Here is a 22,193-nt window from a genome sequence, read left to right on the forward strand (position 1 = left end):
TTTAAGAGTATTAATTAATTTGTATGATATTTTTATTGAATTTTTGGATTTTTATTTAATTCAGGATTTTATGAGTTTTTTATTGTGATTTGCTAGATTTTGGTAGTTTTTATCTATCTTTATTTAGTACTTTTTTAAATTTCAGATTTGATTAGGATTTAGGTTGTTTAATTCTTGATTTTATCTTAATTTATATTATTATTTAAAAAAGTATTTTTTACAATATAATATCAATATCAATATCTTAGAAAAAAACAAGGGTTACAAGATCAAATTGGTAACGTGTTAACTCTTGGTGCATTCTGTTCCACGTGTTGAGCCAAGGTTAATTCTCACAGCTCCTTTTCCACGTGTCATTCCGTTAGATAGCTTCTCACATTTGATTTATTTTTAGAGTATTAGTTAACTTTTTTTTACAGCAAAAAAATTATATATGATATTTTTATTGAATTTTCGGATTTTAATTTAATTCAGGATTATAAGAGTTTTTATTGAGATTGCTAGATTTTCGTAGTTTTTATCTATCTTTACTTAGTATCTTTTTTAATTTTAGATTTGATTAGGATTTATGTTGTTTATTTCTTAATTTTATCTTAATTGATATGTTTTAATTTTATATTCTAAACTAATTGATTGATATTATTTTAAAAGATTTGGTCTTTTATTTACTTTAGATTTATTTTCAGAGTATATTAATTAATTTTTATTGAATTTTCGGATTTTTAATTAATTCGGGATTTTATAAGTTTTTATTGTGATTTGCTAGATTTTTGTAGTTTTTATCTATCTTAATTTATTACCTTTTTAAATTTTAGATTTAATTAGGATTTAGATTGTTATTTCTTAATTTTATCTTAATTTATCTTATTATTTATTTAATTTTAATTCCAGGAAATCTTTTATTTTATTTTTAGAGTATAATAATTAATTTTTATTGAATTTTCAGATTTTTAATTAATTCATGATTTTATGAGTTTTTAATGTGATTTTCTAGATTTTGGTAGTTTTTATCTATCTTTATTTAATACGTTTTTATATTTTAGATTTAGTTAGGATTTAGGTTGTTTATTTCCTAATTTTATCTTATTATTTATTTAATTTTAATTCCATGAAATATTTTATTTTATTTTTGAGTTATTGTTAGAGTATAAATTAATTTTTATGGTATTTTTATTGAATTTTCATATTTTTATTTACTTCAGGATTGTATGAGTTTTTATTTAGTATCTTTTTTAATTTTAGATTTGATTAGGATTTAGGTTGTTTATTTCTTGATTTTATTTTAATTTATCTTATTATTTGTTTAATGCTAATTCTAAGAAAATGAAGCTGATTTGGTGTTGCGGGTCCACATAGCTACCATGGACACGTAGAGATTTGATAATTGCTATTTCTACATCTGCCACATGTCACGATCAGGACAGAGGTATGTCATAAGATGATGTTACGTGAAGTAGAGTTTATCATGTTGTGAATGATGGTTTCTGTCATTTCAGTTTATCCTTTGTTCGTAATTTAATCCTGGATTCTTAAATTTCACATATTTTGTGTGTTTCTATCCAAAAGTTTACAAATTTTTGCATATGCAAGGGACCCTTTAACGAATTATTATTGAAGACGTAATGTTTTTATTCTGATGTAATGTTCTTTCTATTGTTCTCCTTCCGCTTTCGTATTTTTTTTAAACCAGATTTTGGTATAGTTTGTAGAAATTCATGCGTGTGAAGTCATTCTAAACCAGATTTTGGTATAATGTGTAGAAATTCATGAAACTTAGGATAACTTTAATTCTATCAGGCTGGTTTAGTGATATGTCATTCTCAAGTTAATTCTCATAAAAAAAATTCATGTGTCATTCTCATAAAAAAAAAATTCACGTGTCATTCCATTAGATAACTTCTCTTCTCTTGTGTTATTTTATCTTGAAAATGAATTTTAAAATATTTCCCCCAATTATCTAAGATTTACCTAGATTACTCCTTACTAAATTTATTTTCAAAACAAATCTTGAAACCGTTTTCATTATTTCTTTAAATTAGGAAAAGTCTCAAGCCTAATCTACTGCATATTTACAGGAATCCTTGATTTCTTCTTTTATTCTTTCTCATGATCTACAATATAAAAATAAAATATGTAGTGCTGAGATTATAATCCATTAAAATTTTAAAAGGTTTTCTATAATTATCTAAGACACTACATCAGTCATCTCCTCCCCTATATATCAACATCAATATATATATATTAGAAAAGAATTAGATAGCTTCCTTCTGTTGACACGTGTTCCCTGATTACAAAACAAATCTTAAAACCGAATTTTAAAAGATTTGCCATAATTATCTAAGATTTAAACAACTCGCATAATTATGTTCATGATTAATTGATATATCAAATACAATAGACATATTTCCCGTGCAAACTCACGGGAAAAAAAAACACTAGTTTTTTATGAAGCTAATATGTTTTGAGTTTAATGAATATGTACTGTCACTGTAAAAAAAGTTGTACACTGATAACTAATCACAACATGTCACTTAGGTGAAATAATAACTTTCACCTTAAATTTTAATTAAAACCAATATATATTTGATGTGGTGGAATTAAATTGCGTGAGTGTGTAAATGAAGTTTACACTGAGAATGCATACACATTTAATTCATATGTTTTTTGAAGAATTTTATTTACTCAATTATTTTCAATAATTAATATTTTTACTTACATGTGCTCACTTGGTATCAAAAATCTCGTGAACAGTGGATCTGTTATGGTGATAGAAATACAGCTTGTGACAACTCATGGAATTCAGATGAGACCGTTCTTAAAACTGATGCCCATGATTATTTTAAGGAGATCTTTGAAGCTAGAGGCGCGGTTCTTTAGCGTGATTATATGGTGAATGACATGCCCCACATCCCTAGAGAGTGTACTAGAGCCCTCTTGGATCCAGTATCTAAGGAGGAGGTTAGACGGGCTTTGTTCTCTATGAAATCATACAAGGCTCCGGAGCCGAATGAGTTTCAACTGGTGTTTTACAAGCGCTATTGGGACATTTTTGGAGATGATATTTGGAAGGTGGTCAGCAATGCTTTTCCCACGGGTACCATTGATCCCTCCCTTGCAGAGATCTTGATTGTTTTGATCCCAAAAGTCGATGTGCCTACTCATATGAAGGAATTCAGACCGAACAATTTGTGTAATGTGGTTTACAAGATTGTCACAAAAGTTATAGTTGCTCGCATTCACCCCTATTTGGATCAGTTTATTGGACCACTCCAATCTAGTTTGTTCCCAGGATGAGGTACTACTGATTATGTGATCCTTGCTCATGAGGTTGTTCATCACCTAAACCTCTCCACCGCTAAGAAGGGTTCTTGGCGGATACTCTTAGGGATTTTAATTTCCCGGATCCTATAATAAGGGTGATTATGAGTTGTGTGACTTCGTGTACATACCGAAGAAAGTATCAATTTGAGAGTTTTATTACTTTTTATTTCAAAAAAATTAACACAGAAAAAAAATATAAGTTAGTTAGATCATAACGCTATGCCAAACATGTGAATCCCATATGCCTAAAAATCTTGTATTCACAGCTAGTAACCAACTAGCTAGGAAACTAAGATCGATCCTTGGGCATTTGTTTAAGTTGGCACCAAACACCCTCCTTAATTAGCTGCTATAAGGATGAACATACATCCATACATGTATGGCATCTAGCTAATAAAACTCCAGTAAATGCTACAAGAAAGTAGAAGAAAAAAAAGGGGGACCAAGAGCAGAGAAGATATGCCAAACGAAAGGTGGAGAGAGCACTCATGCAGAGACCAAAAATAAATATTGGTGAAGCACTAGTAACTGCAGTAAAATAGAAAGAAATTTATCAACAATTAAATTTAAGGGCATCAGAAATAGTAATAATACATAAGATATAATACCGACCTACAAACTACTTCAAATATAAAATTTTATCACAAGTGTCATTCAACCCACTAATATTGACTTTGACCTCCAGGCCTAAAAAATAAATAAAATCATCTCCTCCATCTGAAATCTTTACTTGACCTCTTCCTCTTCCTCTTATCATCTTCTAAGTACAGCTGTAAATAAAACATGCCACAGATTAGAGGCCAAGCCCCATCACAATAGGAAGGAATAAGTCCTAATCATGAAATGTAATCAGCTATAGAGGTTGCTAACCTTCACCGGCGTGGCTGCTCCATCAAGAGGATTGACCACCTGCCCAACGAAGAGGATTGTTCCGGTAAAATCTTCTCTGATTAAGAAGAGGAAAGGGTGGTCAGCTACAAAATCTATTCCAACCGGACGTGGTGGAGAGCAACCTAGAAATATCTTCTCCACAATAGTGGCTGCTGTTGCTTCAGTGCCATTTTCATTTACTTTAATGAGAGCTTTGTGAGATATGCTTTCCACGTATAATTTATCCAAAGCATTATCCCATTGAGAGAAAGGTGAAACCACTCCAAGCTCCTTCAGCACCTTAGAAGCTTCAAATGAAAAAGAAATATTGAATTTTGGAATCATGAAGGAATTTACTTGCACTTTTCGCCGAGGAAGCTTGTCTTTCAAGAAATCAGATTCTGAAGACAACTTTTCAATTAAAGTTGAAAGTCCATGTATTGCATCAGGAAGAAAAATGTACATGGAGAAGCGGCGTTTTTTATCTCCACCTTGCTTATAAGAAAGACGGAGGACTTTAAAACCATCAAAAGCCCTAATGAACTGATCCTTCTCACTTGTCATGAAAGGAACCCGGACTCTAGTGCCATTAAGGAGATCAAATTTATGATGGTATGGTCTACGGTCAAAGTCATGTTTCCAGGCACCCTTGAAGTATATTGCATTTGCAAAGATAAGTTTGGTTAATTTGGTTACTGTTCCGGGAGGAAGAACCTGTGTAATAAGGCCATTAGTCTCTTTTTCAATCCATGAATTCACTTCATGGTGCACTTGATCACCCTGGGTCTTAAAGTCAACTGAATTGAGAGTGGCCTTGTAATGAGTGGCCACAAGTTGTTTGAATGAATGAGAAAGTTGAAGCGATTTATCAGCCCACAATCCATTGGAAAAAGAGAGATTATAAGGAGCAGCAGCAGCGGAGAGGAGATGAGAGAAGAAAGTGGTGAGGTCGTCGACGGAGTCAAATCGGAGGAAGGAGAGAAGCTCGTGGAGTGGGCGGCCTTCGGAACCAGCAGCCATGACGCTAAGAGCAGCGTTGAGAATGAAGGGCGAAAAGACGAGATTCTTCTTCTCATAATGGTTCTTTGAGAATAGATGTTTTGTGAAGCTCAGAGCAACATCGTTTGATTTCTTCGATTTTGATTTTTGGAGTTCCATTGTTCGTTCTGATTTTCCGAGGAACAAAGTACCTGCATTTAGTACTTATAGGCCACCTCATAAATTAACTTTAGAAATAGATTAAATATTATTTAAATATGTTTTGTATCTTAACTTATAAAACATAATCTAAAATTCTCCATATAAAAATGTCATATGAGTTCCTAAAAAATTTGTTTGATTGAAAATAGTCTTTGTGATATCATAAAATTGGAATAAATCTGAACTCTTGATATGGGTCATATTTACTTAAATTTTAATCTAATTTATTTACCTTATCTTTTTTTTTGTTACATATGGAATATATCTATCTATATCTTCTATATATATATATATAATAAAAAATAAATGTTGGCAACAGGAAGTTAATTGTAATTTAATTAATTATTAAACACCGTTAAAAAAAATTCATGGTTATTTTTATAATTGTATTATTTATTGTGTCATATTCTAATCTAATCATTTGCAATTTTAATTATGTTAGAAATAAGTGTCAATATACTTAAAAAAAAAAGAAATAAGTGTCAATGTAAAACTAAAATAATTTCAAATCTGTAAAAAAAAAAATCAAATCTATATATATATAATAAAGAAGAAAATATGGAAATCTAATAAGTTAGCACAAATAATAGTAACAACATAGAAATAAAATCAGATCTTAACAAATTATAAGTCTAATAACTTCTTGTGTTTAAAAAAAATATCAATATCCACAATACTATTCCTCAAAGATCAAATTACAACTACAACATTTTTTTTCCCCGCAACAGTTAAAAGTATAGCCATAGACACAAAATGTTTCATACACTTTTCGCAACAGTTTTTTATGATTTCATATTTTGGCGTTACTTATTTTCATTGGTAACGATTTCTTGTACTTTATGATAGCATTGTAACAAAATGTAACATTATGTGGAAAAGACAACAATTATAACATGATAATTGTTCTCTATTATTAAATATGAAACATTTTCTTAGTGTTGTAAAAGAAACATGCTCCTAGTAAGCTTTATGACAATAACCACAAACTAATTTCTAATGCATTTTTAAGCAACACTTATGGTCATCATGTTGCAATTTGGAGTTTGGAATCGTGGAAGACGAACATTTGTAGATTTTCTACTTGACTTGGATTTACTGTTTTTGCCATGTAGGAGGCAGCAAGATAGCCACATCACCATCTGGTCTGCGTTTAAGTCCAAATCATGTCAGCCTCCATTAGCAAGGTTTTGCAGACTCCAACAATGGGCTACTGAAGAAGGTGATCTTTTAATGACTTCTTCGGTGACAATGATCTTGTAATATATCTTTCAAAGACTAATAAAGGGTTTATTTTAAATTAAACTAGTTTGTTCAATCAAGTTTTGATTCATCCAAAGTGGCACAATCTTAATTTTTAAACTGAATCTGAAAGTTGGTCTACTACTATATAAACACCTTATAAGCAGAAATAAGATTGGACGTAATTTGATCTGAATTGTTCTGAGTAAGACAACAAAAACCATTGAACAGCATTCAAATCATTAATCTTTAAACACAAAAACCGGAATAAATGCCTGAGTATGAAAAATAATATCATATTATAACACCATTCATAGTGAAAGTGATACCAAAATACACATGTCAACCTTCCTTCTGAATTCACCAATCAATCTAAGCATCTAATTCGTTAAAGCTGACACCATTAGCCGCCTCCGGATTTGAGTGTATTGCTCAACCTACACGACAAGCTCACATATTAACATTGCACAAGATAGTAGCCATGGTGAGCAACAAAAAGCCATAGCTAAATATCATCAGCTAGAATTACAGCTGGAAGCAGTGAGACTCTAAACATCTCTAGAACAAGAAGTACCAACATTCTTAATTATGAAACATGTAACTCAGTAACTCTAAAGATAAATGTAATAAAGCAAAGGTTCCAAGCCATATTATTTCATTTCAGGTTTCCAAACGAGCACATGCCAAGTTAGTCACATCTTGTTGGAAAGGGTTCACTAACAAACCTACAACCTCTCTATTTCACAGAAACTAGTATAAAAAAACACCCTAAAAAATACAGCAAAGAAATGAAAAAATAGGAAAAGAATAATAACGTAGCAAAACTAATATTAATTGATATTTGAAATCTTAACTCTTCTGAAAGAGTTCAGTTTTATCTGACTTACCAGTCCAGGCCCTCAAAAAGCCCTTCGCCTTTTATTGCAGAAGTTTTAAAAATTGACCATTGGCGATTCTTAATCTTGTGTAACTCGAGAGCCTCCGTCACTGCAGCATCATCAAGGGCACCAGGAAGGTCCTGTACAGTGGAAAGAGAACATTTAAAATAAATAAAGTTTTCAAAAATCCAGTCTTATCCAGCTGGCATCTTGCCATATCATTATGCATATGATTAATCAATAATTAAGTATAATCTGAGTATATCCTTTTGCACCATGTCCTCTAGCAAAGACTTCTGTCAATGATATTAGCTTCCTAACTTGTTTATATACTCATTGTTTCCTTTTCTTTGGGTGAATATTAACTGACTCCATCTTATGTGACAATATAAGAATCCAACAAATATAGATCAAATTCTGACCTGTTTGTTTGCAAAAATGAGAACAACTGCACCTTTTAGTTCTTCCTCCTGACAAAAAGATTCAGAGAAAATAATTAGTATTTTCTCAAACAAAGTAGGCCCAAAACCTTCAACCTTCAATGACCACAATCAAAGCCGAGTCTAACTAAGTATAATTGACTACATGAATCAAAATACACAATCGAATTTCAAAAGCTAATTTTTGAAAGAGGCTAGATCTAAATAATTTTTAATGATTTCACTAATAACTTTTCTTGGTTTTCCTCTAATTATGGAGTTGTCTTCCGTCTAATAGTCCTTCTAAATAGGCTTCGATTGGTCTTCTTACATATCCACACCATCTTAAACACAACTCTGGCATCTTTTCAAAATAGCCGCTAGTCCTACATTCTCTCCAATACATTCATTCATGACCTTGTCTTTTCTTTTATGACTATTAATCCATGATCAATTGCAGCATTCTCATCCCTGCAACACTTATATGCTCTTGTTTGGCACTTTATTGCCCAGTATTCAAAACTAAAAATAATTGTTGGTCTTATGACCATGTAAACTTTCCTCCAAGCTTAAGAGACACCTTTTTATCACAAATAACACCAGAAGCATTCCTCTATTTAATCCAATTAGTGTTTGCTAAAGCTTAATGTAACTCAAATACTTTAGAGATACAAGAGCTACAAATCCCCAATGATAGCAGCTGCAATAAAATTTGAAGTAACCAAACTGAGTACATTAATAAATGTTATGACTTGTAAGCAATTCTTACACTCCTTACAAACCTAGATATTTTTGTGCAAGTTTTTGCCAGTGACAGATTCACATTCATGTTTTTCTCAATCTAATTATTCATAAGATGACAAAAGCCAATATCCCATACCATAAATGTAATAAAACTACTATAAATACATACTTACATATGTGTATGAAAAACAAATCAGGAACAACATATACCTCCAGAATTGCATGGAACTCCTCCTTAGCTATCACAAGCCTATCAGTGTCACTTGAATCGACAACATAGATTATTGCTTGAGTATTTGGAAAGTAACACCTCCAGTATGGCCTAGGGGAAAAAAGACCAAACCAAAAAAAATTGGAGAAGTTGATGGAGACTACATATTAGTAAGGATTAAATTTATTTTCCCATCTTGTGGTTTAGCCAAGATGGTTTCATTTGCCACCGTGGCTTGCTCTGTTTTTTTTAAGGAAAATTATGTGAGAGATGTAATTTATGCACAAAGGAAACTCCTTGAAATGGTGTATTTTTAAGCTGCACATACGTATTGCATACATTTTTTGTTCTAATGGAGAAAATAAGTATAGGATGGTTAAGTCATAGCAAAGCATCCCTAAAGGAGAAGTTAAAAAGTTCAAATATTGGGGAAGTACATTGTTCTTGAGCTAAACAACAAGAATGAAACTGAATTTAACACAATAATAAAAAAAGAGAAATCTGTCTTTGCGGACAAACTAATCATACTAACTAAGCATACTAGTCATTTAGCTCATCCTTGTCTCTGTGGACCCTAACTAACTCCTCTTCTGTCCCATTATCTATCATCTCAGTCTCGTATTGTTTCTTTCTAAATTAAAAAACGGGCCTAACAGATGGTTATCTTTTTACTAGAATAACACATATCAGGGTTTTCACAATAACTTGTGCACAGAAATTTGGGAGAGTTAAAGGACTACAACAACAAAAACAGATCTAGAAGGCACAATTTTAAGACGAAATTCCTTCATATGCTAGCATAAGACCATTTAGTGCATCCTCATGTCAAATAGGAGGATAAAAAAAGTCATGAATGAAACCAAAAGTCTTACCTGATACTTGTTTGCCCACCTGTACAAACAAAAGTTTGATATCAGAATTGCAAATTGTAATAAGCCTTCCTATTTCATATAATATTTAAGTCTCAAGCAACCATAAGCTCACATGATTGTAAACAATAAACTATATTTATGGTTTGAAAGTCTAAATTAAAGGTGTTTATTTTTTTTCAAAACATATGACCTATGTGTGTATCAAAGAAAATAGCTTGAAACAGAAAAAAAAATTATAATGTCGTCTAGGTTTTCAACATATTTTTATCTTCACTTGCACTCCATCAAATGGATAAATACCAATAGATAAAACTACTTATGGCCAAGAAGGACAAAGTTATACCAACTCATATTGTGATGTGGTGCACTTATAGTATCGAATAATAACTCGTAAAAATCATGGGCCCATGTATTAGCTTCATAGCTTGTGAGACACTCACACACTTATTTGATTTTACCTTTTTACATAGTTAACCACTCTTTTGAAGTCAAAATAATAAAGTATAGGATTTTGGTGGGAAAAAGCAATGTCTGTTGTTGTATAGGATTTGAACCTGGCTCCTTGAGCCCAAGAAACTCGTGAGCTAAGAGTGATACATGCTTGAGCCAGGAAAACAGGGAGACTTTCTTAACAAGCCGACCATGAGCTAGGCTGGCCGACTTTCATCCCTAGTGACAGTGAGACTCCCATCAAAATTAAAATTGCATTAGACTGTTTTTCGCTCACAAGTCATTAAAATGATGTGTAAGTCCTCATTTACTAAATTTTGATCACATGTTCATCTCTATGACCCTATTGTTGGTTTCGAATTTGTCTAGCATAACAAGAACGGCGAAAAACAAATGTCTTAACAATCAATCACACACATTATAATATACAGGATTTGCATGAATCAAGGTGAGTGAAGCCATTACCTAAATCCCAGACTTGAAATTTAATGTTGTTATATTGCACTGTTTCAACATTAAACCCAATTGCTGCATCAAACAATCAAATAAATCCAAAGACAAATCATCAGGCAACATGCAAAGCCAAACGAACTGAAAATTAAGGAAAACGCAAAACGAGATCGAGTACTAACTTGGAATGGTGGAGACAACTTCACCCATCTGGAGCCGATCTGAAGAGAAATCCAAAAAATTAATACGAAAAGTTGCAAAAATTGGATGAGGAAGAAGGTGAGAGAGGTAAGAAGCATACAGAGAATGGTGGTTTTGCCGGCATTGTCGAGGCCGAGAACGAGGATTCGAGCTTCCTTGTTACCGAAAACGGAGGAAAACAATCTGGTAAACACTAATCCCATCTTCCGATTCGGCAGAGGGATACGGACACAGTGCCACAAGTACGATTAGAGCATGAATCAGTTGCAAATTCGGATCAGATCTTAAAGCAGAAACTGTGAATCTGATGAGTGCATGTGCGTGTGAATCTGATCTGAAATTGTGAATCGACGACGATGGCGAATTGAAATCGGAGGAGGAGGATGATGGAATCGAAAACGGAAAGAGAGGGATGAGAATTGAGAAATGAAGTGTGATGATTTCGATTCCCTCGCTCTCCCCCACCTTTCGGTTATGGGATCCTCACACGCTTGCTGTATTGTCATTTCGCGCATTAAGCCAGATAGAGTGAAATTTGGGCTGGGCCATTTCGTTTCGTTTGGACTTTGATGCCTTCACTCTATATTTTTTCTATTTTATTTTTACTATCATTATCATTGAAAAAAATTGACCAAAAAATATCATTGAAAATTGTTTTGAGTAATTTTTTTTTATATTTATAAAATTATTGTGCAATGGGGATGCTTTGCTAGTTAGCTGAGTAGAATTGATCTTATTGGTACAGTTCTTGACTTTTTGCTTGTAAAATTGAGCCTCCAAATTCTTGAGTTTTGCTTGAAAATTTTGATTCGAGTGCCGTTCCTGATTGTAAGGTTGTTTGCTCTGCGCGTAATTGTCAGCATCGGTTGGTTCTTTTTATTTAGTTTCGATTATTTAATCAAAGAAAAAAAAGATATTAATATTATTGTCAAGGATGTTGTATCATTCACTCAATATTCAATCAAACAATAACAAAAATCTCATCAATACTCATTCTCAAATTAATAGAACTTATATTTTAAGTCTAAATAAAAATCCTAGATGTGTCCTAGTAACAAAATTTAACAAAACCTAACTAACTAAATGTATAACATATAATGGAAGTAAAACAATAATAGTTTGACAACATAATAAAGCCTCATAGTTTTTCTTTGTAAAAGAAAAAAAAGAAAAACTCATGATCTAAAACCAAGCCTAAGTGACAAATCAATATCAGCTGGCACTTCAAAATTTTCTTCCGGCACTGAAGGATTCCTTCTCATTGGTATTGGAGCTTGACTTGCTACATTGGTGGGAACATTTGAGAAAAGTGCAAGAGTTTCAACACCATTCCTTGACCTTGGAGTGCTTTCCGTGTTCACAACTTGGCTTGCTACATTGGTGGTGACATTTGGGAAAAGTGCAAGTGTTTCATTACGATAATTCTCTGACCTTGCAGTACTTGGAATTGCATGATGACTTCTTATATTTCTGATCGCATTAAAATATGGTGAGCGTTGATCGTACCGAAATCCAGTTGAGGTCATCAAAGGATTAGAAGGTCTGAGATTTAAGGAGTCATCCCTAAATGACCTGTATAAACCTTCATGGAGAGTTGGATAAGAAGAATAAGAAGGAAAGTGTGAAAGCCCAAAACAACTAGCATCAAGTTGTTGACGAAATTTTTCTAGAGAACGCTCTTTTTTATGTGCGTTTTGGTGTCCTCCCAAAGCTTGTGAGGTAGAGAACTTTTGCTTGCAAAATTTACATGGGAAGCTCTTTTCATTTGTTGTGGGTATTTCTCCGTCGAGACCATTACTGTTAGCACCAAAGGATGAAGCTCCTAATTGACGTGCCATCTTAAGAATCAAAGTTCCTAACAAGTTAGACAGGCAAAAAGTCTTATAAAACTTTAGGTTAAAGTGACACAATAGTTCTCGTTATTTTATAGCAAAATAGTTACCTTAAATATGAGATTTGATTAACCGAACTTTCTGCTCTCAAGATTGTGCTCTGAAATGATCAGGACACATAAAATCCAAAGATATAAGAGTCAACATCTTTATTTGGTGGTACCTTAAATTAATTTGGCACAACAATAAAGAGCAAGCTAAAAAAGTCCGATATAAAATCTTTAGCATATATTTATTTTCCTTTTTTGTCGATTTGATTTTTTTTACAATGATATGATTTGATTACGTATGTTAGTAAACTTAACTAAAATAATTAAGATCTAAAAATATTTCAACATCATACATCATAATTGAATGAGAATAATTAAGATATAAAAAGAATAAAAAGGTAAGATAAACAGATAAAGAGGAATCAATGTAAAAAGAGTAAAGATTTGACATCAATATATATGTAAAGTATTTATTCTTTACGGTATACTAATTAAACTCATTTACAATATTTTTGTATATATGATTGTAAAAAAAATTCCAACCTATTAAATTTAATGGCATAGACTAAAATATATCACAAATATTTTAAAAATCTTTCAACATCCTAATTGGATTGAATGACAATAATTAAGATTAAAATAGGGTAAAAAGGTAGATAAACAGATAAAGATTAATTAACGCACCAAAAAATAAAGGGATAAGATTTATTTGACATCTATATATGCAAAATATTTATTCTTTCCGGTATACTAATTAAATTAATTAAAAATATTGATTTGTTTCTATTATTGTAAACAAAATTATATTATACCTTTCAAAAAATTATACTATAACTAGTGAGTATCTTTGCAATCCCGATGAGTATTTCAATTTTTGAGATATACGATTGAATAAAAATATATCAAAAAATTGACATTTTATTTGAATTTTTTTAAAAAAAATAATAAGCTATAAGTTGGATTTAACTCGCAAGAAAAAAAAATCCAGTGATGTGCTAAAAACGAAGGACCAAAATGGACGTCGTTTTCTTTTCAATGTGGAGAAACCAGGTGCATGTCTTTTGATGCTCACATACAAAAATCTTAAGAAAGAAAATGCTACCCCTTTTTTTGACGTTTGTTTTGTTATTAATTGCTTTTTGTTAGTGAACAAATTATGTTACTTGCTTTTGAATAAAAACAAGTACAACGACCAATGATGACTCCAATCTGCATGGCATAGCACAACAAATTTTGGATTAATTGCTATCCGTGATCCATAAAACTTGCATAAAAACAGTTGTATTCATTTGCTTTATATTTCATTTAAATTGATTAAGCATGATACCATCTCAAAAGGCTTAAATTTTTTATTACAAGTATCTCAATGATGGAATGCGAAATCAAATCCCTTTTAGTGCTTATCTTTTGGACACACCGTAAAAAACCATGATTAGCCAAAATCACAAAAGACAACCGGAAGAGCTAAAAGTTGTTTCTGTCCTAATGATTTTGACTCGCTGCAATTTTTCAACAGGTATCTAAACATGTACTTATGGCGTACACGATTGCACTATCAGTAATTTCACTATGTACTATCTGCAGGTGTTGAGACTTGAAAATAATAATGAACAAAGGTGGAAGTAGAGTAGATGCGAAAGTAGAAGTAAATGTTCATTCTGGCTTGCTCAGTGCTCTTTCTTATGACCAGGGAAGGTATGCGTCACGTTTTTTTACAAAAGCTAACATGCACTTCTCCAGGCTTCGCATGAACTGGGGAACCCAGCACCAAACATGTTTCATCTCCAAGGAAAATGAAGCTGCTATAAGTTAATCTCATTTTCCATTTATTAATAAACCTACTATGCTGAAAAGTACCTAACTAAAAAGGAAATAGAAAAGTGGCAGAGCCACACACGGCTAGTAGCTGCTTTCTACATGGCAGACTGGAATATCATCTCAGCTAGCTCCTGCAACACACCATGGAAAATTTAATTAGAAACTATGTGAAATATTTCATAGCAAGTTAATGGTAAGAAAATACAGCCAGAGGACTAAAATGTTAACAGGTATTCAAATATAGAGCTTCAATGCTTAATTACAAAAAGGGGTTTCAATCTTGCATTAAGTTTGTAGAAGGTAAAATGCATTCTCAAGTTAGCAGTGCGGTTAGCCTAATGGAAAAACGTGTCTTACAATTACTTCGGAAGAGCATGATTTTCCTATATTTCCTTAATAAGTGAGAAATGAGATGTTATAAAAACATTAGATGTCGTGTTATAAGAAGAGAACAGTCAATGCTTAAAGTTCTCCACAGGATGTAAATGTACCCTTTAACATGCTGGCCCTTAATGTTGCAGAAAAATTATTTATATTTTTGAGTTACCTGTTTCGCAGAAGCAACCTTTGGTTCTCCCCATTCCTTGACCTTCTTCTCAAGCAGTTCAAAGTCAGCTTTCCCAGCCTATGCCAGCATCCATTCCAAGAAAGTTAATCTCAAAAACATTAAATATAGAGGAGAAAAAGAATTGGAAGAACGTTACCTCTATTTGAGCCCCAATTTCTGTGTCAAAACTCGAATATCGCTTGCGGACAAGCTCAGCCAGAGAACCATCCTTCAATCCAAATATAATGATAAATTGTTAGTTTGATTATCAAGAAAGGTTAAAAAATAGCTGATTTGAATTATGTAAATATAAATTGATGCAAGAGAGGATGCAGGGTATCACCTCAATCAGCTTTGCAGCATTCCTGAGGCCACGGGCCATTGTATCCATTCCAACAATGTGGGCTATGAACAAGTCTTCAACATCTGTGCTTTCTCTCCGCCTAAAATATTCTCAATTCTCAGTAATGAAATTGTGATTAAAAAAACAAACATGAAAAAGTACAGAAAGATAGTGAAGGACTCACAATTTCGCATCAAAGTTGAATCCACCTGGTGCAATTCCTCCCTGGAAAAGGCAAAAACAAGACAAAGTGATGGCCCAGAAACCAATCAGATGAGATTGCATTCTAAGGTGAAGAGTGTTTCACTTCATGATGCAAGCAGAGACAAGCAATTTCATACATTTCTGATAACACTGAGCATAATCATTGTCGCCTCTTGAATATCTACAAGAAACTGATCTGTGTCCCAACCTGCAGTAAAGATAACAGCATCATATTACAACTTCCAATCTTGTGCCATGCAAAGACAAAGCCTTCCATGTCAAAAGTTACATTGTTTATTAAGTTATAGAGGATTCACACATACCAACTTGAGGGTCGCCGGTGTTTGCATCAATATTACCCAGCAACCCATTTATCCTTGCAGTTTCAAGCTCATGATGACAACTACAAAGGCATTAAAAAGTGTACAAAGAACAAACCCAGTTTCAGACTTTCAGTCTTCAGTAATGAATATCAAATTTTAAAGGGAAGTATGATCACAAACACCACATGTAAATGCAATGTACAATGATAGATTTACCTGTGACCAGATAGGGTGGCATGGTTGCACTCGATGTTAAGTTTGAATTCCCCTATAAGAGAAAAAATGAGGCAGAAAGGAAATTAGAGAAATATTTTAAGTATATAAAATAGTGCAAGGACTCATCCTGCTTTCAGCTAAAATTGTTCCATTAAGGGGCAATTTGGTTAAATTTAAGTAGGAAGAAAATTTTCTGACTCGAGATGAAAATGCAGCATCATATTGTGGGATTTGGCCCATCAATTTAAAGGATAAAATTCAAGGGTAATCGATTGGAAAATCAATGGTTGATTTTGTGATAAAATACATGCCTATGACAAATTATCAAGTTCATGAAATCTCAACAATGATACCTTTTGAACAATTATTATAAAATGCACTCCTGACTTTAGAGGAGCTAAACCCCATATTGAGGAAAAAACAACACAGGACTTGCACATCAGCATTTAGAGCAAATTTATCAAATGCAGAAAAAAAAGGAAAATAATGCCATAGCTCTTTATTTAAGCACATTAAAAAAAGTTGAAGTTATATACTGTTCAAAACTTTAGTTTGCATGTCTGACAACATTAAACTTTCATGTGGAAAGACATCACACCATATTTTAGTTCTTGGGGAGATCGCTGATGAACACAAGTAAATGTTACCTGTAAGTCCATATTTTCTCAAGAAATTAGCTGTTGTTGCGGCATCCCAATCATACCTGGATGAATATAAGTTTGTTAGGTAGGGAACAGGTGTTGTAAAATTATTGACTATAAAGGTAAGAAGCTTACTGGTGTTTTGTTGGTTCTTGTGGTTTTGGTTCAATTAAAAATGTCCCTGAAATCAATTAGGAAAGAGAAATTGCATAAGAAAAAATTATTTATTAAGAAAAAGAATAGAAAAAAAAAATCATTTTTCACTCAAATTTTGGTGCAGCCCATATATTGACAAAAAAATAGTAATTTAACTTCAAATCATTTAGCTATTAAGATGATTGGTTCAGCTCTATCTACTCTTTCTATGTTTCATAATTTAGTGCCATAAGCTAGTTGGCGTTCCAGAGAATGTTACCATTGAATCCAATCTTCTTTTTGTATGCAACAGCAGCTTCAAAAAAACTAGCCTGCAACAAAATAAATAAACAGCATTGATTAAGAAAAGATACAATACAAACACTTCAAATCAGAGGACGAAACTATTCAAATTTTTTGTGTAAATAATGGATTGCCGAGGTTCTTTTTATATATAAACCACTATGAAGGGATAAAATTCTATTCAAGATATTAGCCATCCAATAAAATCAGTTCATTTTTTAGGCTTCATTCTGTGTTCTTGCTTACATATACTTTTAGCATTTTCATTGAGACTTGGTTGTTTTTGGGATAAGGCCAGGTTCTTACTGTTCTTGTAGAATGGACATAAGATTATTATTTATTCAATTCAAGGATATTTTGTATGAGTTGTTTACTTATACAAGAGCTGAAGAGGGGACCACAATCAAAGAACTACACCGAGCATAGAATGACTCACGTACCAAATGATTAAGCTCGCGTTCCATATCTGTGTTCAAAAGAGATTGATAACCCTCACGACCGCCCCAGAAAACATAATTTTCTCCCCCCAAATAGTGTGTCACCTGCAATATATTTTAAACAGAGAAATGAACAATAGTACTAAAAATATAATCGAACTTCATGCTACTACAAGCATAGTTCACATGCACACGAACATACCTCAATGGCTTTCTTCACTTGAGCAGCAGCATATGCATACACACCTAATTCAGAGCTGTAAAGCAGTTCATTTTGTAAGTCATGAACCCAATTGACATAAGGACCCAAGAGACAGGCCATGCGATAATTGTTTATACGTTACCTAGTAGCAGCACCGTGCATATAACGAGGATGCATGAACAACTGAGCTGTTCCCCATAAAACGCTCTTTTTACTCTATATGGTAAAATAACAAAACACATTATGGGCTGTTTGATATATTCTTTGGGCAAAAAATGTATGCTAAAGAGTCTGTTAGGGTTACTGCTAGAAAGTATGAAAACAAGAAAATAACACATCCCGATGAACTTTTTATTGAAGTAGCATTGGGATGTGTTATTTTCCTGTATTTCTAACGGTAAACCAAACAGGCACTTCATCCACCATATGCACAAAGGGAAAACAAAAAGAGTTTACATTTGAATATACGAAGTCATATCATATTTTCCTTCTTTACCAACTTTATAACATAACAGTTAACACAATGGCATATGATATAATTATAATTTCTAACCCTTAATTTTTTAATTCCATTACACTATAACACACTGGATAGGAAAAAGAAAACCATCATGCAATCAGCATATAGAAACCACCATAGACTAAAAAAGCTTAAATGCCTGAATTCCCCAAGTTCAATAACATTTCAGAACATTTTTTTAATATGAAATGGAAAACCATAACAGGAATTCTTTGATGATCTGAGCTTTAGCATACGTTGCAAGAAAAGAGTACTTCTTTTCCAACTTAAAACTGATGTATCTGGAAAATAATATACATTAAATGGTTCATTCATGTCAAATTACCTTAGTCTGAAGTTCTTTAGCAAGGGCCACCACTTCGTCCAAGTTAGAATTTGATTCCTAAGAAAAAAGGCGACAGGATCAATCCAAAAGCTCAAAAAGAAGATTTAAACTTTAATAAAGGTAGCAGCAAAGCATTAATCACGAGAGCACATTCCACCCTGACCATAGTTGAATATTCCAGATATAAAAAATGAGTAAGCACATGCAACTGCCTCTCATACTTCAATTATGTAAAGTTGAGAAACTTCAAAGATTGACTCACCTCAAGAGTTTTCCCATCAGGAGCTATATCCCTGTCGTGGAAGCACCAAAAGTCGACCCCAAGTTTGTTTATGAACTCAAAATTTGCTCTCACTGTTAATCAAGAAAATGTAACCCTGTATCAAATACAAATCTCTGAATATGAAGTACATCAAGTTGGAGAGACAAATATTAGCTTACTTCTTCTTTTAGCCATGCTTACTGAATTGCTACCATCTTCCCACGGCCAATGTTTGGTAGGTGCACCAAATGGGTCACCACCTGTTCCGCGGAATGTATGCCAAAATGCAACACTAAATCTGAACCAATCCTGCAATGACATACAAGAAAGTTAAGTCAAAAGCCAATAGGTAACGCTGAAATGAAATTGACAGCTTTTTAGAATATAGATGAGAACCTTCATTTTCTTCCCAAGGATCTCTTCCTCTGCATTATACCATTTAAATGAAAGTGGATTCTTACTAGAAGGGCCCTGAAATTCAAATAATGCACTAATAAATATACGCCCAGTGACACGAAACATAACTACTGAATACAAGTGACACAGAGGAACTATGCTTATTAAGATTTCTCAAATAATATTTTTATGCCAATTGCCAAAATCTTGCTCCAGAACAAAAACATGAAAACAAGTTCTGTTGAAGAAGATCAACCCCACTAATATCAGTTTTGAGTAGATGAAAATGAGGAATTGTCAGGTAAACCCCAAACCTCCCCCTATTAATTTTCATTCACCATTTACAAGTTCCCAATATTTGAAGGAGTTCTAAGGATTTTAAACTCCCAAATAATGAAATAAACCTTCATTCCCCTCCCTTCCCTTCTCCTTCATATATTCTTTTCCCTTCTCTTCTCCACAAACCCAAAAACAAAACTCATTGACAATGAAAAGGGGAAAAAGTACATATCATTGAATTTTATTTAGCACAGAATATATATATATATATATATATATATATCAATATAACCCTCATATGATGGATACAATGAGTTAGAAATAAATTTCCATGATCAAGTCTACCTCATATTTGATTTTGGAAATGCCAGGAAAAAATTCCCCTTTCCATTCATCAGAATCACCGCATTTACCAAGATCATTAGCAGGACAAGTCTCAGGAGCAGCAATCTGCATGCCACGAAAAAAAAACAAATAAATAAATAGCATTTGCATATGATAATCCGTAACCCCAAAAGTAAAAATCCGTATATTAATATACAGGGAAACTGTACTCGTACCACTGCATAGATGAACACTTTCAAACAAAGAAGAAGCAGCAATATTTCCCCAGGTTTCATTTTCATGGATTCACGCAAATTCCCTGCGAGTGAGAAAACCGATCATCAATTAACAGCGTAATACAAAACATAACACAAAAGAAACATCATCGTTTTCAGGAAACCCAACAAATAGAGATGAGAGTAACAAATTCGCACGGGGAAGAGTGTGACCTTAACAAATTGAGGCTTGTTCAACAGGAACAAAGAAGATAGCGAGAACTGAAAGAGAAGCTTGATTTTGTTATATAGAGTGGAAATTGATTATTTGGTGAAAATGAGATCCTGAAATCTCGAAAATTAAGAATTATGCATTATGAATTTGAATTCTTGATATGTTATATAGCTCAAATAATAAATATTGGATAAGAATGATATCAAGTGAGTATATCACTTGACGTGTCATGCTGTTGGAATTCCAGTAAGGTTGTCTATGAACTTGGCTCATCCTGAGAAAGTGTGTTTTAATTTATCATAACAACACTCACGAAAATAATTATTCAAGATAAAAAATTAAAAATTGATTATTTATTTTCTAAAATGTTATTTGATATTAAATGTATTAACATATTTTGTAGATTAACATATTTGGAACAAATAGAAAGAAATTAATCAGAAAAAGGCCTATTTTTATTGTTGAAGAGAAGGAAAGAACATATGTTAGTGTGAAGAATATTTGGTTCAAAGCATGGAAAATGAGGGTGAAGAATACGAAAGGAGGGGAGTTTCTTTTTTTACTCCTTAAGTTTACAAACAACCAAAAAAAAATCCACGTAAATTAAGGAACAACCGTCTTTCAACATGAAGATCTCAAACTCAGGATCAGACATCTTAAGGAATATAATCCCTGATAGAGGGGAGCGCACACCCCTTTTAGCAAGTCAATCAGCCGCAATCACCATGAATTAGCTTCACATTCACGCACGTGCTAAAAATCCGGTGCATTCCGTTTTGTTTCCCATCCCACTCTTTCGCAACAATTCAGGCGTACTTCTTTTGTTAAGTCCCGACTTCTCCTCAATGATCTTCCCAATAGAGCATACAGGAGCTATAGTTGTTTCGCAGTGGTGCCCTTAATTTGCAAACCAGAGAACAGGGGGACATTCCCTCCGCCATCTCCCTTCGGCTCCTCATTTCAACTCTCGTCCTCACCCCTCCATTTCAACCATTTCCACCATTTCAACCTTCTTATTTGTATCACAAGTGTGGCATAACAGATTGATGGCTCTTGGAGAGATATGTAGCCCTCCCCACTAATTCACTCACTCAAGTAATAGAATACTTCCCTCTCAAGCTCTAACTACCCTCAACCTCTCTCAAGTCTCAAAGTCTCTCTATTGTTGGTAATTATTTCTAACTCCTTCTCTCAATCTTACCTTTCAAATATTTTAGTTTATCATTTGTATTTGAGTCTCAAACTTTCTTTGATGCCTAATTTTCGGTTGCATGTAATAACTTCAGGAAGATTTGTAAATGGCGGATGAAGCAGTGCTAACTCTCGGCCCAAAAATTCCGACGTTATTGGTGAAGCAAAACAAACGTGTGTCGGGATATGTTTGGAACGAAACAAATAAAAAATTCTTGAAGCTGAGATTACTCCACATTCCTTTGAATGGTGTCCCTCCACAAATCGAACCATATGTTCGACTGGTTGGATTTTACGAGGTCGCTCTAGCTGGTTCTATCAAACAAGACAAAGTGTTGATATCAGCAATGGTGACGGATGCAGTAAACATGATAAGCGTTTGGTGGTTGCCACCCGTTAGCGGGGTTGCGTACTGCCGCCTTGATGCCAGCGTGTCTGTCAGATATCAAACATATACCCTGTTTTTGGGTGACCTTCATACGTATCAAACGTAGAAACCATGACCAGGAGCTCAGATTTTCCCCCTCGGAAATTGCAAAT

The 22,193-nt window shown here is 33.2% G+C and overlaps 4 protein-coding genes across 4 annotated transcripts; all 4 read right to left on the reverse strand.

Moving 5' to 3' along the window:
* Positions 1–4,093: 4,093 nt before the first annotated feature.
* Positions 4,094–5,392, reverse strand: LOC130714798 (serpin-ZX-like). The gene has a single exon (XM_057564746.1). It carries the CDS (start codon positions 5,347–5,349, stop codon positions 4,171–4,173), a length of 1,179 nt encoding a protein of 392 aa, XP_057420729.1. The 5' UTR covers positions 5,350–5,392; the 3' UTR covers positions 4,094–4,170.
* A 1,395-nt stretch (positions 5,393–6,787) lies between these two features.
* LOC130711737 (ADP-ribosylation factor 1) lies at positions 6,788–11,354 on the reverse strand. Its single transcript, XM_057561458.1, has 8 exons — positions 10,956–11,354; positions 10,837–10,875; positions 10,670–10,732; positions 9,755–9,773; positions 8,882–8,993; positions 7,931–7,978; positions 7,518–7,648; positions 6,788–7,067 (listed from the first exon to the last, which is right to left on the reverse strand). Exons 1-8 carry the CDS (start codon positions 11,056–11,058, stop codon positions 7,034–7,036), a joined length of 549 nt encoding a protein of 182 aa, XP_057417441.1. The 5' UTR covers positions 11,059–11,354; the 3' UTR covers positions 6,788–7,033.
* A 676-nt stretch (positions 11,355–12,030) lies between these two features.
* LOC130713203 (zinc finger protein 3-like) lies at positions 12,031–12,693 on the reverse strand. The gene has a single exon (XM_057562991.1). It carries the CDS (start codon positions 12,691–12,693, stop codon positions 12,031–12,033), a length of 663 nt encoding a protein of 220 aa, XP_057418974.1.
* Positions 12,694–14,365: 1,672 nt separating this feature from the next.
* LOC130711918 (xylose isomerase) lies at positions 14,366–20,671 on the reverse strand. The gene is made up of 21 exons (XM_057561699.1): positions 20,462–20,671; positions 20,249–20,331; positions 20,034–20,138; positions 19,410–19,484; positions 19,193–19,322; positions 19,014–19,105; positions 18,752–18,808; positions 18,049–18,122; positions 17,907–17,961; positions 17,708–17,809; positions 17,245–17,296; positions 16,965–17,010; positions 16,836–16,891; positions 16,189–16,240; positions 15,973–16,052; positions 15,787–15,857; positions 15,630–15,670; positions 15,446–15,545; positions 15,260–15,331; positions 15,103–15,180; positions 14,366–14,686 (listed from the first exon to the last, which is right to left on the reverse strand). The coding sequence occupies exons 2-21, from the start codon at positions 20,312–20,314 to the stop codon at positions 14,651–14,653; spliced, it is 1,440 nt and encodes a 479-aa protein (XP_057417682.1). The 5' UTR covers positions 20,315–20,331; positions 20,462–20,671; the 3' UTR covers positions 14,366–14,650.
* Between the last annotated feature and the right edge of the window lie 1,522 nt (positions 20,672–22,193).

This window comes from Lotus japonicus, chromosome 4 (genome assembly GCF_012489685.1).
Source record: "Lotus japonicus ecotype B-129 chromosome 4, LjGifu_v1.2".
In the NCBI taxonomy this organism is placed as follows: domain Eukaryota; kingdom Viridiplantae; phylum Streptophyta; class Magnoliopsida; order Fabales; family Fabaceae; genus Lotus; species Lotus japonicus.

Bases quoted from the DNA above. Each gene is read 5' to 3' on its own strand.
- LOC130713203 (XM_057562991.1), bottom strand. From the start codon at position 12,693: ATGGCACGTCAATTAGGAGCTTCATCCTTTGGTGCTAACAGTAATGGT.
- LOC130714798 (XM_057564746.1), bottom strand. From the start codon at position 5,349: ATGGAACTCCAAAAATCAAAATCGAAGAAATCAAACGATGTTGCTCTG.
- LOC130711918 (XM_057561699.1), bottom strand. From the start codon at position 20,314: ATGAAAATGAAACCTGGGGAAATATTGCTGCTTCTTCTTTGTTTGAAA. The intron at 19,323-19,409 runs GTTCTCATCTAT...ATGTCATTGCAG, and splicing joins TCCTTGGGAAGAAAATGAAG to GATTGGTTCAGATTTAGTGT. The intron at 16,892-16,964 runs GTAAGCTTCTTA...ATATTCATCCAG, and splicing joins CAAGAACCAACAAAACACCA to GTATGATTGGGATGCCGCAA.
- LOC130711737 (XM_057561458.1), bottom strand. From the start codon at position 11,058: ATGGGATTAGTGTTTACCAGATTGTTTTCCTCCGTTTTCGGTAACAAG. The intron at 10,733-10,836 runs GTTAGTACTCGA...TGTTTGATGCAG, and splicing joins AGTTGTCTCCACCATTCCAA to CAATTGGGTTTAATGTTGAA. The intron at 7,979-8,881 runs GTATATGTTGTT...TCTTTTTGTCAG, and splicing joins AGTTCCATGCAATTCTGGAG to GAGGAAGAACTAAAAGGTGC.